General features: G+C 38.8%; 1 protein-coding gene across 5 annotated transcripts in view; it reads left to right on the forward strand.

The window, feature by feature from the left end:
- igsf11 (immunoglobulin superfamily member 11) overlaps positions 1–16,130 on the forward strand; it is a 94,575-nt gene that overhangs the window by 66,486 nt on the left and 11,959 nt on the right. For 3 of the 5 annotated variants that reach the window (XM_067508778.1, XM_067508780.1, XM_067508781.1), the window contains one exon: positions 12,009–12,172. In XM_067508778.1, the coding sequence (XP_067364879.1) occupies positions 12,009–12,172 (164 nt within the window). Of the gene's footprint in view, positions 1–10,785; positions 10,807–11,759; positions 11,887–12,008; positions 12,173–16,130 lie in introns of those variants that run through there. The other 2 variants (XM_067508777.1, XM_067508782.1) reach the window with 2 other exon arrangements.

Consider the following 16,130-nt stretch of genomic DNA (forward strand, 5'->3'; position numbering starts at 1 on the left):
TTATTGATGTGAAAGGTACAGAAAGGCTCTAGTACTGTATGTTGGTCTAGACTTACAAATTTAATGCATGTATCTCTCCCAACTAAATATTTTCCAGGAATTGTAACAACTTTTACATAAGAGAGAGGATATTGTTAACCAGTGTGGTTTCATTAGTATCTGTCATTTCAGGCCTTTGCAGGTCCCTGTAGAAAGGTATTGGGAAAATTGTGATTAGTTGGACACATTCCTTCAACTTAGCCTAGATTAGAAAGTTCCACTACTCAAACTCCGGCAGGCTAATATTTACCACTTTAATGTGGCCTCTTGCACTGGAATGTAGAGTAACACAGTGCAGTGCAGTGCCCAGTTCATATAATGGCATTTGACTCTGACATAATGTCATGTACTCACGTCATTTATTTCCATTAACAAAATGTATAAAGACTTACATTTAAACCCCGAGAGTGATGCAAAGAGGAGCCTAAGCTTTGCTATTTTTGGACATGGTTATGTATTGCCAGTTACGCAATGAAATAGTATAATACAATCTCTCAAATGATTTACCTTTGTATTAACCACAAACATTTCTGTCCATGCCTTAGTCCACCAAACCCCATGAATGCTTATATTCTAAACTGGAAAAAATACCTATTAAAATAAAATCTATGTCAGCCAAACCTGTCTTCTGTTGCTACATCAACAAAAAAGAAAACAACAACAATAATAACAATATTAATACTATTGACTGTTCTGATCTATAAACTGCATCACTAAATGAGACAGCAGACAAAACTAAAAGATTTCTAAATGTGATAAAAAAAAGGGATTTTCAAGGAAATCAATAGCTGCAGTTACTACTTCTCTCAATAACAACATGCATCACTTGCCTGGTCATATGTCAGGAAGTCAGCTGAGAGCAGCTGTCCTAAGGGAGATCACAAACTTTTACGATACTTGGGGCAGAAATGTTCTGTGTGTGTTTGTGTGTGTTAGACAGCTGGTGGCGTGAAGTCATTGGGTTCTTAGTCCTTTCAAATATAGCATTTGTATAGTAGTTTTTTCAAGACTGATCTGATCTTAGATTTAGAGTCTCTGTTTAAATATATTTTAAATTATTTATGATTTTAATAATTCTAAGGAATGGAAGGAGGTCACTTAACATGAAGCAAGAAAGAAAGCAAGAAGTAGGATTGAGAATGGAAGCTTGGTTCCAAGTTAGAACTGGGTACCCTTAAAAAAATGTAACGTCAGTTTTGCAAACACAGGCTAAATATCTGCAAAGATGTACACAGCTGTCTGCCAGGAGCACTTCTCTACATGACAACGTCACGCAACAACTCAACAACAGATGATTTTGTTAAGATACACATTAGCATGCATGGCTAACATTACAACATGGTGTGACAGCAGTAAACATTTAAATGTATGGCTTTACTGTAGTGAATGTGGGAAAGCCGATTAGCTACAAATCTGCACATTAAATTAGGCCAAACACTTAAAATACATTACAGCGTTGAATTGAAACACGGGACCGAATTAGATGTCTCGTCATTGTGTTAGATCATCTTCCAGAAACAATCAATAAACAGCCGTGCACCTCACTTTTACAGGTGTGCAAATAAATCAAACGCAATTTTGCAAAACTAATCTCAGTGTGTTTTTAAATGAAGTCTGTTGTCTTCATTCTGGTGCGTATTTGTTCACTACTGCCACCTATGATCTGGGTTTCGGGGCCACCTATAGTTGGACTGTAGTAATGAACAAATATGCATCAGAATGAGGAACAGAAACCACAATAAAGATTTATATTTTTGCTAACTTAACACTGGACCCTTTTAAAACCTTTTTGGAATTAAAACAGGGAAGGGAATCGGAATTGAAACATTCAAACAATACCCAAAGTTAGAAGGGGACGGGAAGATAAAAGACGAAGAATGAAGAGGTAATGAAAGGCAGCATTTTGACAATGTTTAAAGAGGTTTATGCTCATTCTTTTGAGAGATGTCTAGGGAAATGGCCTTGGTCTGGTCCTTCTGTTCCCAACAGTCCTGCTTGTCTCCTTCCTGTCTGATTGACTGACATCCTGCTGTCTTCAGAAAACAGGACCCGCCAGGCATCACGCCTCCACTACCACGATGAGTTTTGGCTTTATAGATGTAATAATACCTGTTTCCCTCTGACAGATGGCACACTAACTGGATCAAAAAAGAAATCTGTGACCACTTACAAAACCATCATGCTAAAATTCAAAGCAGACCCTTTCATGGGAGAAGAGAAACCACTGAAACATCAGTCATGAACTGAATATGACTGTTGTAAAAAATTACTTTTCTCAATGTGTTTTTTTGTTTTTATTTTCTTTTTTCAATTTCAACCTACTTCTGACACTCTTTCTCTTAATTTTTTTGTGTTTCTAGTTTTCTCTCTTTACTCTCTGGTTCTCAGATTAAACCTGTTTCCATCATCCCATGAGTTAATTGGGGTGACTGTGGCACAGGAAGGTAGAGCGGTCATCCACCAATCTTGCAGTTGTTGGTTCAATCCCAGGTTCCTCCAGTCACATGTTAAAGTTGAGCAAGACACTGAACCCCAGCTTAATTACTCCCGCCGAGTGTTGGCCAGCTGCACAACAGCTCTCCATCAGTGTGTGATTGCAAATGGGTGAATAAGAAGCAGTGTAAAGTATAAAATTTGAGTGCCAATATGTTGAAAAGTGCTATATAAGTGCAGAAACTTTAAACCTGACTTCATATTCATTTATTTAGATCTGTGTTTACCCAGCTACCTACTATTATCACAAACTCTCCATAGTTATACTTATGCCTGACAGATGAAACACATTTGGATTATGGACTGTATTTGAACAAAGCGGAATGTACTGTATAGCAGCAAAAACATAGCTCTCGGCAAAACTGTCTTTGTCAAAGCAACTCAAATATTTAAAGTGCTATTAAATATGTGAAATAAATTCTTCTCTCATGATGAGCCCTTACTGCTGTAAAAACTCTACTGAACTAATCACCCGAAGAAGTGCTGGTTCTTCCAGTGGGCCGTACCACTGTAGGCAGGCTTAAATTCTCTGTCTTCTTTAGGTGATCTACTGTAAGAAGAGAGGGAAGAAGAAAGAGAGCGGGGGATCAAACCAGGCTAAATAGGTAGTGAGATAATAGGTAAAGAAAAGCGAAGAAAAGTAAGGCAATTCCTATATATACAGAGAGCAATCTCTGCCTACAAGCCAATTACTAACTGAGGGGCAATTCACAAGGTTACCTTAGGCTAAATGCTAGTTCCAGGAATAATTCTTGCTGTAAGACTCTGACTGTATTTGTCAGTATTTGTGTTAACCTGTGCTTTGTTGACAGTGGAGACTGCAAGTGTCTGTTTTATACGGTGGCCATGAGAGCTCAAAGGACTGCAAATTGAGAAAACACAAGCAAATATATAAGAACAACAATTTGACAACACTGACGCAGCATTAAGAAATGTACTGCAAAAGCCACAACACAACGGAAATGGCTCCGGGAGTAACTAAAAATACATTTACAAATCTAAATGTCCATCATTTTTGGTTGTGTTGTGCCTTTTGCAGCATGTTTCTTAATGCTGCACCTGTGTTTTCAAATTGATGAGGCTGTTTTTGTACATTTGATTGTGTTTTGTCTATTTGCATGTATTTTCTCAAATTGCAGTGCTCTGAGCTCCCAGGACCACCGTAGTTTTTACCTGCCAGTGGTGAACTCCAGAGTGTGAAACAGCACTATACAGTACTTGTCAGTTTCATGGCCCAGTTGGTGTCAAAGATCTGCAGAAATCTTTAAATATACTTGGTATGAGCTGTACTTGTTGAACTTGTTGAATGATGAAAACCTTTATATCATCCTATTGTTGTTGTCTAACGTGGCTAGAGGCACCTTGCAAAATGTATTCCCTTACCTTTTCGAACTTCTACCTCTATGCTAGCTGCACCTTCGCGCCAGCCCTAGAATCTGACTCCACTGCTTCATTTGGATGTCTTTGGCAGAACCAGGCCATTGTCACCAAGTTAAAAGGGACCTGAGGATAGCAGCTGCCAAATAGCACAACATAGCCTCTTGCCAATCATGTCATCTTACTGGCGGATCAGTGCGCTTGCCAGGATGTTAGATTTTACGTGCAGACACTGTGACAAGTTTGCCAAACATGCAAGTCTGCCAGGGAATGGAGTTACTACACACAGAGAGTGTTTGAAGGCTGCGAGGTAGCTGGTGGCTGACAGGAACAGAGGCTGTTTTCTTGTACAAATTCAGGTCTGGTTCACAAGCTGTCATTTGAAACAACATATTCTGTGGAGCAACATGTGGAAACAGTTTGAAAAACTACATTTTTGTCTTTCTGCTGCGTGCAGTATGAGGAATCATGTGAACATATTAGATTAGATCTGCATTTTCGTGATTAGGATATAAAAGTTGGTACTTTTTTGACATTAAGTGTGTAGTTGTGTCCAGGGTTGCATGTGCAGAGCCATCTGTTTGCAGCTTTAGCAGGAGTCTTCCAGTGCCCGGGCTTATATGTGCACGAGGGCAGTGGCCTACTTTAACCTTCTGCTTGCTCAGTGCGTTCAGCCGAGCACACTAGTTTGGTTTATCAATCCTGAGCTAGAAAGAAATCAAAAAATACCCTGTCAATGTTTGTTTCTTTTTAAGAAAAATATTTGTGACACCTATTATGTTATTATGTTATATGAATAGATTGTATTTTTGGCACCCATTTAAAAATAGTTAACAACAAATCTTGCGTGTGTAAATGAGCATACGACATGTTTGACCAGTGCTATGTACTATCTGCTTGTACAGTATGTGGGCCATGAAGTGTTTAGAGCAGTTGTATATTAGGACTGCAGTAAGCTGGGCTAGACAGACTCAGCACAGTTTAGAGGAGTTTAAGCTATGTAGGCTAGTCACTGGACCCTGTTCAGGAGTTGGCTACTGTGGCTAATAGGTCAACTAGGATGGGTGGGGAAGGGATGAGCGACGGAGTGAGGGAGAGAATTTTAAGGCTCTTTGATTGGGTGAGAGTTTGTCGAACGGGCTGAGGAGAGACAAATGGAGAGGAGTGGAGACAAGAAGTACGTGGGGGGGAAAGGAGGGATTAAAAAAGCATAGTCATGTGAGCAAAACATTTGGCAGACGTTAAACTGACATCATCATCTGAGTTCCCTTTAACCCAGCAAAATCACTCAACTTAAAAGAATATTTTTTAAGAACTAACAAGAATATTATTTTATGAATAGGAGGCAACAGTTGAGTTTTCCCATCCAGAGCTCAAAATGCAAACATTACTAAAGTGATTTCAAGTGATTTGACTATTGTTGAGAAGATCAATATCACTCTCATATCTGTCCTTTATATAAAAATCTACTGTATATTTAGCAGCTACTTAACATAGTGGAAGACTGGAAAACAGATCCTTGGAAACTCACTGACTCACACATTGTATCTCTTTTGTTCAATCTCTACAAAAACTAATGCAAAAAAAAAAAAAAATTCAAGATATTCACATTAACAATCTCAACAACGTACTATGGATACGGTTCGGTTTGTGCAAAAGTATGCATCGCTTTATTGTGAACTGACAAATAGAGTAAAATATTCTTCCACTAACCTAATATTTAATGCACAGTCATCACAAATCTAAAGTTAATTCAAAATTATTTCTCAAGGGGAATGCAAACTTTTGCACTTGCATATCATTTTGTTATTGTACCATAACTTTTTATAGTTATGGTACAATAACGATTGAGTACCAACTGGGCTACTTGACAATTTTTGTTGATTCTGATGAAGAAATATTTGTACTAGCTGAATATGCATTGTTATTTTATGTTTAAGGGTAAAGTTTGTGTGTGACTTGATGCAAACTTTTGCATCTGAACAGTAACTGTGCCCAGCTTCATTCTGATCTTGTTATTTACCCACAGCAAGAAAGCACAAAAGCAGATTTCCCAAAATGTCTGTTTCAGATAAGAATTACAGTAAACCTATATGTGAAATAGGTCAGGAAATAAACAAACTGTTAGAGATATTAGAATGTCTTGAACAGCATAAAAACAAACAAAGTAGCCCAGAGACAAATGCTTCCGGTGGTTCATCAGTTTTCACTGAGTTTCACATGGATACAGTATTTTTGCTCTTTTGTTGGTTCACTTTGTGGTTGCGTGGGCTTGGGCAACATCACGGGGTTTGCTACTTGCATAGACACAGCTCACCATGAAGCCTCTGGTTCTTCTGCAACAGAACAGGACACAGAGCCCCCATTGTATGTGGGCACAGGTGTCGGTGCATGTGAATCCATGTGTTGATGTGGTCATTCTTGTGTTTATTTTCATGATACTGCAGTTATGTATTTATTTATTTTCGTGCAATGGATTCACTCAGGGTCTAAACATCGGACTCACAATTGGCATTTGTGTCCTAACATATATTCTATAAGGATATAATTTAAACATGAAATTCGACCAGAGCTGCCAAGAGTTGTGCCTGAAGCAGGAGATACATAATTTTATGGTCCGTCTCCCATCACTCCCTCTTGCTCCTCTCATCTTACTTCTGAAGAGGCCTCATGCTCTGAGAAAATGCAGCAGACAAAAAGGTGGCTATCACACATAAAATTGGTGGACTGATGTTTTTCTGATGAAAAAATGTTGTTTCATCAGAAATGAGGTTTAAACCTCAAAACGATGTGAGAATAAATGCAACAAAAGGTTAAAGCTGAAGAATCCCTCATTATACACTTTTACTGTACATGTGAATTAATGTTCCCCCTTGTCTTTCTTCAGTCGGATCTTGTATCACCATCATCAATCATCTCACTTAAACAGGTGTTTGCGTTTCTCGTTGAGCATCTCTGTATCTCTGTGTGCATTCTAACCAAAACTGTGTCACAGGCTTATCACATCATAGCATTAGGGGCATCCGTTTGAAACTGAATTAAAAGTAAAGGCTATGAATAAAAGTGCCACATGAATAGAAAACAGGATGCAAATGACTTTCCAGGCAGGGATTGTCTGTGTGTAAGTGTTTGTGTGTGACAGAGAACGAGTGTTTGCTTGAGTGAAAGTGGAAGTGTTGTATTCCTCCTGCATTTGTTCTCGATCCCATCATGGCTGCACCTTAGCTTGACGGAGTGAGTAACCACACACACAGATTTCCATGCTTTCCTTGCTCTCTCATGCATTAATCAGCAGCAGTTTTGACACTTGGCTCTCAAATGAGAAGAGGGAGCTGTTTTAACAGAGCCATGTTGTTAGTTCTCTCCATGAGCTCGTCTAGCATGGGCTGACTTTATCGCGTAGGCCTCTCTGGATCAGACAGCGTCCTTCTCTCTTAACCCCTCCCTGTTTCCGTTAGGGCCGTGACACACATAGTGGATGATCAGCCAGGGTCTGGCCGGCTAGTCTTTGCTGTGTGTCCCACACTGTCTGGGCTATTCCAACCTACTGGATTTTTGGATGATTCAGCATGTTGAATCGGCGTTGGTCCCCACACCGACTGAAATCACAAGGACTGGGTATTCAGATTAGTGAATGCATGAGTAGACACCACAGTATTAACAATGCCAGTACAATTTGTCACACACACAATTTTATCACACACATCCTTGATTAGAAGTACCTTTAAACTGTCCGTGGTAAGTGAGAGTGGTGTGAAAATGCAGTGCATGCTACACGGATGGTATGTTTGTGGGGAATTCAAGTGTCTAGTTGGCTGTGGCATCGGGAGCCAACGAGCCTGTGGGGGCCCACTGCTCCCCCCAGGTGGATGGGTTATAGGCAAGGAACAAATTTAAATGTAACATGTCAATGAATTACAGAACAGCAGTCAATGATTACCAATAACGCTATTAATTCTAATTCCTTTTGACAGTGTTGACAAACAGCAGGGAGCATTTAAATTGGAACGTGCAGCTCACAAATAAACTGATGACAAAATATCTGTTAATAGATAAATTAATCAACAACCAAGTGTAATCTGCTCTATCTTTAAGGGGTTATTGCAGTTGACATATTGCTATCTGCTTAAATTATACGTCATTCTACTCACAAGGCAATTAATTTAGTAAATCAACAGTACTTGATCAAATTATCGTCCACAGTTATCGTACAAAAGTGGAAGGAAATCTCTACAGCAATGTGTTTAGTTTAGGCCTAATGACGAATGTGAAGACTGGGGATCTAAATTTTCGGCAACTCTCTCTATTGATAGTTTGTAACATGAATAATTGGATAATTATAAACAAGTTTTGAAACACAGTGCTATTTACTTTATTCTGTAAAATGACCTGAGATGACTTTGTTGTGAATTGGCGCTATATAAATAAAGTTTAATTGAATTGAATTGAAATTGAATTATTTATTAAAACAGTGTTGTGCACTGACCTTCCCTGCCTCAAGTTTAGCAATTTAAAGAACAGTTTGCTCCAGTTGCAGTTTGGTGCTACCCAGAGCCTCAGACTGCATTACCTACCTAAACTAGCCAGTTACCAGAAAACTGCTTCAGTGACTCTACAATGAGCACAAAATGACGCAATGAAACCTTTCCCTTCATTCGTGACAAGAAAGCACATTAGTTAAAGAATCTGTTTAGCCCAATGGGTAGTCAGCAAATTCAGTCTCATCTGAATAAACAGTTGGATGCAGGTACTACAGCAAACTGCATCTTCTTCTTATCAGTAAATATAAGATTTAAACCAAGTTAACAAAATTATCACTGGCAATCAGTTGACTGACAATCATTATTATCCCAAGTGATTATGCAGTACTTATCTTGTACATGTACACATGATTGTGGTCAATAAATTGTATATTACAAATTATTACTATTATTATTATTATTATTATATAGTATTTACCTCTTCTACCTCTACCTACAGTATTATTAAATTACTGTACTATAATATTTACTTTTCTATCTGTGGGGTCATGTTTGACAGTGAGTGCAGATGCACAAAACTTTACTCATGAGCTGTTCAACGTTGTACTAATGCAGAGAAAGTCAGAGCAATGACATACAGACATATTGAGTGGCACGAATTAAAATCATTTTGTTTTACAAATAGCATGAAAATTGAGAACTTTGGATAAAGCACCCACAGAGGGAAGGTCTTTGGGGGCTCAGGGGACCTCCAGGGTAGTTATAGTACAGTTAACAGTATGCTTGCTTATGATTATGATGCAACAAGACCTTCAACCAAATGTTTGTGATTTGTCATTCTCAGCGGTCATTTGTGACGTATTTCTGCTATGACCCATATTAATGATTCCTAACAAATGACGCACATGTTGCCAAAGTTAAACTATTAAACACCACTGTTGGAAATAAAATATTTTCAGGATGTGACGGCGCCATATAAAGGTTTGGTTATGCTTATGAACAAAAATAACTAATTTAGTTTTAGGGAAAGCTCATGGTTTTTGTTAAAATGAGTACCTCATTGTTATTAGAGGACCTCTGGCACCCTGGTTGCAAAACTAGACACATGGTTAAGGTTATTGAACAAAAGCCATGATGGTTCACAGACTGACATAAAGCGGCCTACCACACATTCTGTACCTGTCACACCTATTGCAGTATATATTCTGAAAGAGCAGACATGCACCAAGAAAAGCCATTCAAAAGCTTCCACAGTGTTTGCAATAATGAGGCAATGGCAAGAAATGCAGCAGTTTAGTTGGTGAGCTATCAGGTCCTTCCTGTCTCAGTCTCTTAGATGTGTCCCTACATGGCTTCCATACATGTCACCAAGACCAACCACGGATGAGTTTGAGTATCTTTGCATGGCAGTCGGTGCCATGCTGTGTGAGTGTCTGTGAGTCGGGAGGGCATTTGTGCATATGTTTGATGGCATGTGTGTTTGTGTGCTTGTTTATGATTTTGTGTAAGTGTGTGTGTTTGTTTGTGTGTGTGTGTCCTTTGGTCGTGGGAGCTTACAGGCTGTGTGTGCAGAGGTTCCATAATCCAGTGTTTTTAAATGAGCCCTCCAGCTGTTGTGGGCTTGAGAGACTGCTGCCTTGGAGGAGGCTTAAAGTCGATAAGATGCTCCTTCTATCTTCATTCCTCAAGGACTTTACTTTTTTCTGTCTTTCTTTCAGTTTCTTTCTTTCTTTTTCTTTCTTTCTTTCTTTCTCAATCTTCTTTCATTTTTCTTCCTCCCTAAATCTTACACATTAAATATTTCTGGCCATGACAACAAACACTTACCCTGTTGTCATTCTGCCAATACAATCTGTTAAGGTTTTAACCTTTTGTATGAACTCTCTCTTTTTTGTGTTTAAGCCTCAAATAAGAAGAAACAGTGGACTGATTCTGTGCAGGAAATGAACATTGTGTACACACAGGATAGAGGAAGATGAGATTAGTGTAGTGACCTAAGAGTTTGTCATTTATTGCATTTATAATGATGGTTTGAGATCATAGACCTCACGAGGGGTAATGTACACTCATTAGCTGTATTGTGGTGTGCATGCTGAGAAGATGCTGCTATGTTTAACGTCTTATTATTTAGAAAATTGAATTTCTGTACAGTGAGGATTTGTGTTGTAAATGATACATTTTGACATTCCAGTGAAAAGTGACATGGCTTGCATAATATGTTTTTTTTTTTACTTGAATATATGCATCATAAACCATAACTGAGTGAAGCAGTTTGAGCACTGTGTATCTCCCCTGTGCCAGCAGTGAGCCTTGCAGGGCATGCCGTATCTGCCAGAAGAAGGGAAGCGTAGGAAGTCCAGCAGGTTTTGGACAGACAGAAAGGAGCAACAGGCAGTTTGTCAGCTAGAATATGATGGTGATATTCAAAATCGACAGACATACTTAACACTCAGAAACTGAAATTCTTAGCAGATGGAAAAATGTTTTATATTATGTGACATAGCAATAACTGTATAAGATATGTATTTTGTTGTTGTGTTAGGAGGTCATGCCATTGACATTTAGGTTGACTCCCACATACCATGCAAATGACATGCGTGTGGTTTCTACTATTAGCTTTGGCAAGATCTTCATCTAACATTATCACAGGGACGATTCACAGGACATGATCATTTACCTATAATCATATCAGTGCCATCATCCCCCTCCCCACCATATTTAGATTAAGATTACTTCTAGTTTGGTTTTTTGGACATGGACACATATTTCTAACTTAATTTAGGCTGTAATGTCTTTAGCTGTTCCAGAAATAGGATGATAGATGTACATGTATTTTTCTTGGTGGGTCTGTTCTGGCTGAAAGGAGAAAGGTGCCTGCTTACTTCTTTAATATAAGACAGTAAAACTTTATTGCACTAAAGATCAAGCCGTTGTGGTAGTTTGGTACTTTGCATGAACAAAACGCAGCAAATAGTATTCAGAATAACCACTACTGTCCCCACTTGTCATGTTCATTGTATTGATACAGCCCATGTTCCCATGAAAGCAGCAAGTAGCAAGTTTTTTTAGGAAATGAATAACTCAAGAGACAGCCTATTATGTTTCCCCATTTAACTGTTACATATTTTATGGGATCCTTCACAGTGTGGTCTAGATGCTTGTTTAGGTGCTGAGAGCATTTCAGAAGTGCAGCTTGGTTCAAAAACCATGTTTGTTTTGTAGTAAAGATGAACAAGGCAGCGGAGAAAAGATGCACTGAGACAGAAATATGACACTTAGCTTTTTAAAGTATTGTACATTTAGGAGTTTTGCCAATTATTAGTTGTAGGTAAAGACCTGTCTCTGTCTCGTCTGTGTCTATCTCTTTGACTCACTAGGAGCAGTTTTTCTAATGTCCCCAACACAGGGAATCACACTGCCTGCAAGAAGACTTTGAACTTGAAGATGTAGCTACATGTGCAATGACTGTAGAGGGGGTCTTGAAAGAGTGTCTTTGGTGGGATTTGTATTAGCTATGGTTACGTTTTCTCATATCTCTCTGTGGCGTTGCTTTTTCTACACCTTGGTACTTATCTTTTGTGAATCAGCCCAATAATGGTGGCCTTCTTCGTCTTGCAGTGTGTGTGCGGGCGTTGGATGTGACTGTGTCCCAGAGCAGTGTTCAGGTGGCACGCGGCCAAGCAGCCATCCTGCCCTGCACCTTCACCACCAGCGCTGCCCTCAACAACCTCAACATCATCTGGATGGTGATACCACTGTCTAATGCCAACCAGCCAGAACAGGTACACATCAATTACACTCACAGCGCAGTACTTGCGCTCTTGCAGTAAAAAAGTTGGGGATAAGATGTGAATTAAAGGGATTTTACAGGGCATATTCTTGATTGATTTTAATAAACATTTCTGTGATGGTCGTAAATATTAAGAACTTCTGATGGTAAGTCAGCAAACAGCCAGAGCTGTTGTAGACAGCTTTAGGACTCAACTGAGATGGATGTTACTAATGTGTTTTTGTATACAGTACATGCATCTAACTTGTGTTCTTATGCACTTATTACTGTGTATGCATCATGCTGATGGCCATACTGCTTCCCAACACCAACCTTTCAGTCGAAGCAGGTACTCAAAAGTTTGCTTTTAATCTGTACAAAGGTGTGCTCAGATAACAGTGCAAAGAGAATTTCAGAGTTTGCACAGATGAATAGAAATTCAGAAGAGCAAAAGGCATTGAAAGGCAGAAAGCCAACGATTAAGTGTACCAACACATAGGTCGAATAGAAATATTGAGGCACCTACTTTAGAGCACAATAATATGGCAGCACTGGCTCTTGCTCATCGTGATGCAACAGGTCTCCCAAACTAAAAAAACATAGGTAATTGGCAATTTATTTTTGATCCAACACTGGAGATATTTCTATAATATAAGCCCGATACTGTAGCCAAAATTTCTCAACATTTCTCTTTCTGTTGCATCTGAATGCATCTTTTGTATATTAGTTACATTATGTAAGTTATAGATTCTTGTATTAGAGCAATATAGGCGCCATAGTAATTTTAGGGCCTGTCCAATGTCTACACTACTGAAATGTTCTACTGAACAATATATTAACTGGTGGCCAGGAGCATCCTGACTATTATTTGTCATACCACTTTCATTTGCATACAAGCACAGAGAATGATTTAGGCCAGGGGTTCTCAATCCTGGTCCTTAAGAACCCCTGACCTGTTTGTTTTCCAGCTAACCTTGCCCTACCTGCTGTTGAATTCCTAGGTCAGGTCCTGGAAGATACCATTTCACTTTTTATTCCCCCACTCCACCCTCATCCACAGTAAGATGGTATCTTCCATCTTTCCATTGATTGAATACACCTGATCCAGGCAATCAGCAATGTATAGGGCAAGATTAGTTAGAAAATAAGCAGACCAGGGGTTGTTGAGGACCAGAAACCCCTGATGTAGACCTTTGTTATGTCTCACTGGTCTTAATTTGTGTCACTAGCTTCTCACCCCTTTCTGTCCTGCTTCTCTTTTTTTCTTTCTGTTTTTGTTTTTTTTCTCACCTTCCATTTGCCTTTCTCTACTTTTCTTCCCCCCCCGTGGGACTTCTGTGATTCCATTTGAGTTGTTTAACATGCAGCTGTAGGCCGTACAAGCTCACCTGCCTCCCTTCACTTTGAACCCCGGCGCTGGTCGGCCGTCCAAATAATACAATCATCTTCTGCACTAATTACCTCACGCCCACGACAGGCTCTATATCGCAGCTGTTCTCAGCAGAAACACACACACAAACACACACCAGCACACACACAAATTGCACATAGACAAATGGGCATTAGACAGACTGCTGGTCCAAATGCAGTGCACAAGCATACATCAGGGCATATGTAGGACTACACATACACACAACGAGAGAAAATCAAAAAGCTGTCATGCATATTCCTCCACATCCAGAAATGCCTACATCACACAGCGAAGGCTGTATAATGTTTATTGTGTTGTCGTGCTAAATCGTCTCATTGTATTGCATCATATTTAACTAGTTATATTGTACGTGCATTCCTTTGTATATTGGATACTATTACAGTGATAAACACATCCCAATGGAAAGTGCTGGATGGGCCGACAATACAAGAACAAGGCCATTTTAGATGAAGAGAATGACATAAATGATAATGTTAGTGATAAACTCCGGTAGGAGTTACTGAACAGTACTAAACAGTACTGTACACCCTCACAACCTGTGTTAGCACTTCATCAAGCACACTCAGATCCGTCTGATCTCTCTTTCTCACATCTGAATACTACTTTTACACAGGACTGTGATAAAATTGTTTAAAAGAACAGCATGATGTCTGTGTATTTGTTTAGAGACTTACCATGTTGGTGAGTCTGTGCTTTTAGCCTGCTTTAAGCCTACATTACTGATTCCACATTACAGGCTGTAAAACTTAGCCAAGTGAGTCAAATGAGTTAAGTACGAGCTTCATATATCATGTTTATGATTGGAGGAAATGGTCCAGCCTGGTGCATCTGGAGTCTGTTTAGACATCTGATCTCTGGAGTAATTAAAAAGACAGATGATAACTTAACAAAAGGGAAACAAAACAAAGTTAGTTAAAATCCTTTTTTGAGTAAAAATAATATCTGCAGTACTGTGCATAATAATGTGCAGCGTGAATTGAGCTCTGATCTGATACTTTATTGTCTAGGTTTATTCTCACTGTTCTTAAAGTGTCATGCTATGGCCAACAAATAGTTTAAAAATGATCTTTGTGCATATTATAAATTCCACTTAGTATTTTAAATAATGGCTAACCTTGAGTCCATCAAAGTGTCTCCAGTTCAGCCCTTATGTGGTCCAATCCTGTTTGTCTACTCTGGCTGAACTCCAAGCTAAAACATGCAGCTCAGGGGAGTGTTTGTCATTGCATTTGGTGTGATCAAGTTTCTGTGCTGTTTGCTCTGTATGTAATCTCCCCATCAAACAGTTGTGATCAAGTGTCCTAACCTTTATCCTCTAGGCAGCTAGGTGTGAGATAATCCCAATGAACACACATTCACAAGCATGCATGCACAAAACTAGACAATGGTTTTATGTGTTTCGAGCCACTGTTTATCCTCTTTAAACTGTTGGATATCACAGTTTATATCATTGTTATTTATGGTTTTTGCATGACCTGTGAAAGTCATTTCTGAAACTGGAATCGTAGCTGGAATCATTAAAATAGTTTTTGTATTATACATCTCTGTTCAGCTCTCTAGAGATGTTTTTCTTTCTGAATCTGGTAGTTTAATGTTGTTTGTGTTGCCTGAGATCATTTAAAATCAAGTTGTTCTACACATTCTGTCCTAATTTGCTAGTTGCTAAGAGAAAGTTGGTAAAGTTGTATCACTGCAGAACTTTTTGCAGCATCATCTCTAAATTGTTCCCAGTTTAAATAATGTGTTCTCAAATCTCCCTTTCCTGGAAAGGGAAATTTTTTCTTTAACTGAAATAGTAAAAAGTAGTTTCAGTAAAATGCGGGACTGTAGAAATTGAGGTCATAGAGAATCTGTAGTGCAGAAATGATGTTAATCTGTAATTGAGAACATCTGTCATAGTATTTTAGATGATCAGAGTCTGATCCTTATCTGAACCTAACAGTTTGCCAGAGGATGGATCAAATAGCGGCTGTATTCACAGATCTTAAATATCTGACCTTTCTTTCTCCATGTTGCCATCATTCAGCTTTGTTCAAACATTTTTTGTTGGGACAACCACTCAATTCAGACATGATCACAGGGCATGATGTTTGTCTGAGGCTGTAATTCTTCCCAGCTGAGAGGTTAAACTGCAAGTCCTACTATCAGCTTCACCTTACTCACATATACAATGCTCTTGATACTTTTTTAATGATCAGTGCAGTGCCTTCTCTTTAAGACATCTGGATGCAGAGTCAGCAATAGTACATTCTTTTTTTCACCTGAGATTCAGCAGGGTAAATCCTTTTTTACTTGAATACTTGAAACCCATAACCATTTTCAGCAGATGACTACATTTTTAAATCTTGAATAACCCTGCTTTTTTCCTTACTTGGCACACTTTACCAAGATAAACACAGAGATCTGTTACCAGATTTATTCTTAGATAATTGCTTTAGCATTGGATTTTGAACCAATCTGTCTAAGTATTGCACTTTCTTGATATTATACTATACCTCTTTTTTTGTAAAACCTTTCACTACAGTTACACCAATAACCC

Source organism: Channa argus, chromosome 6 (assembly GCF_033026475.1).
Source record: "Channa argus isolate prfri chromosome 6, Channa argus male v1.0, whole genome shotgun sequence".
Taxonomy (NCBI): Eukaryota; Metazoa; Chordata; class Actinopteri; order Anabantiformes; family Channidae; genus Channa; species Channa argus.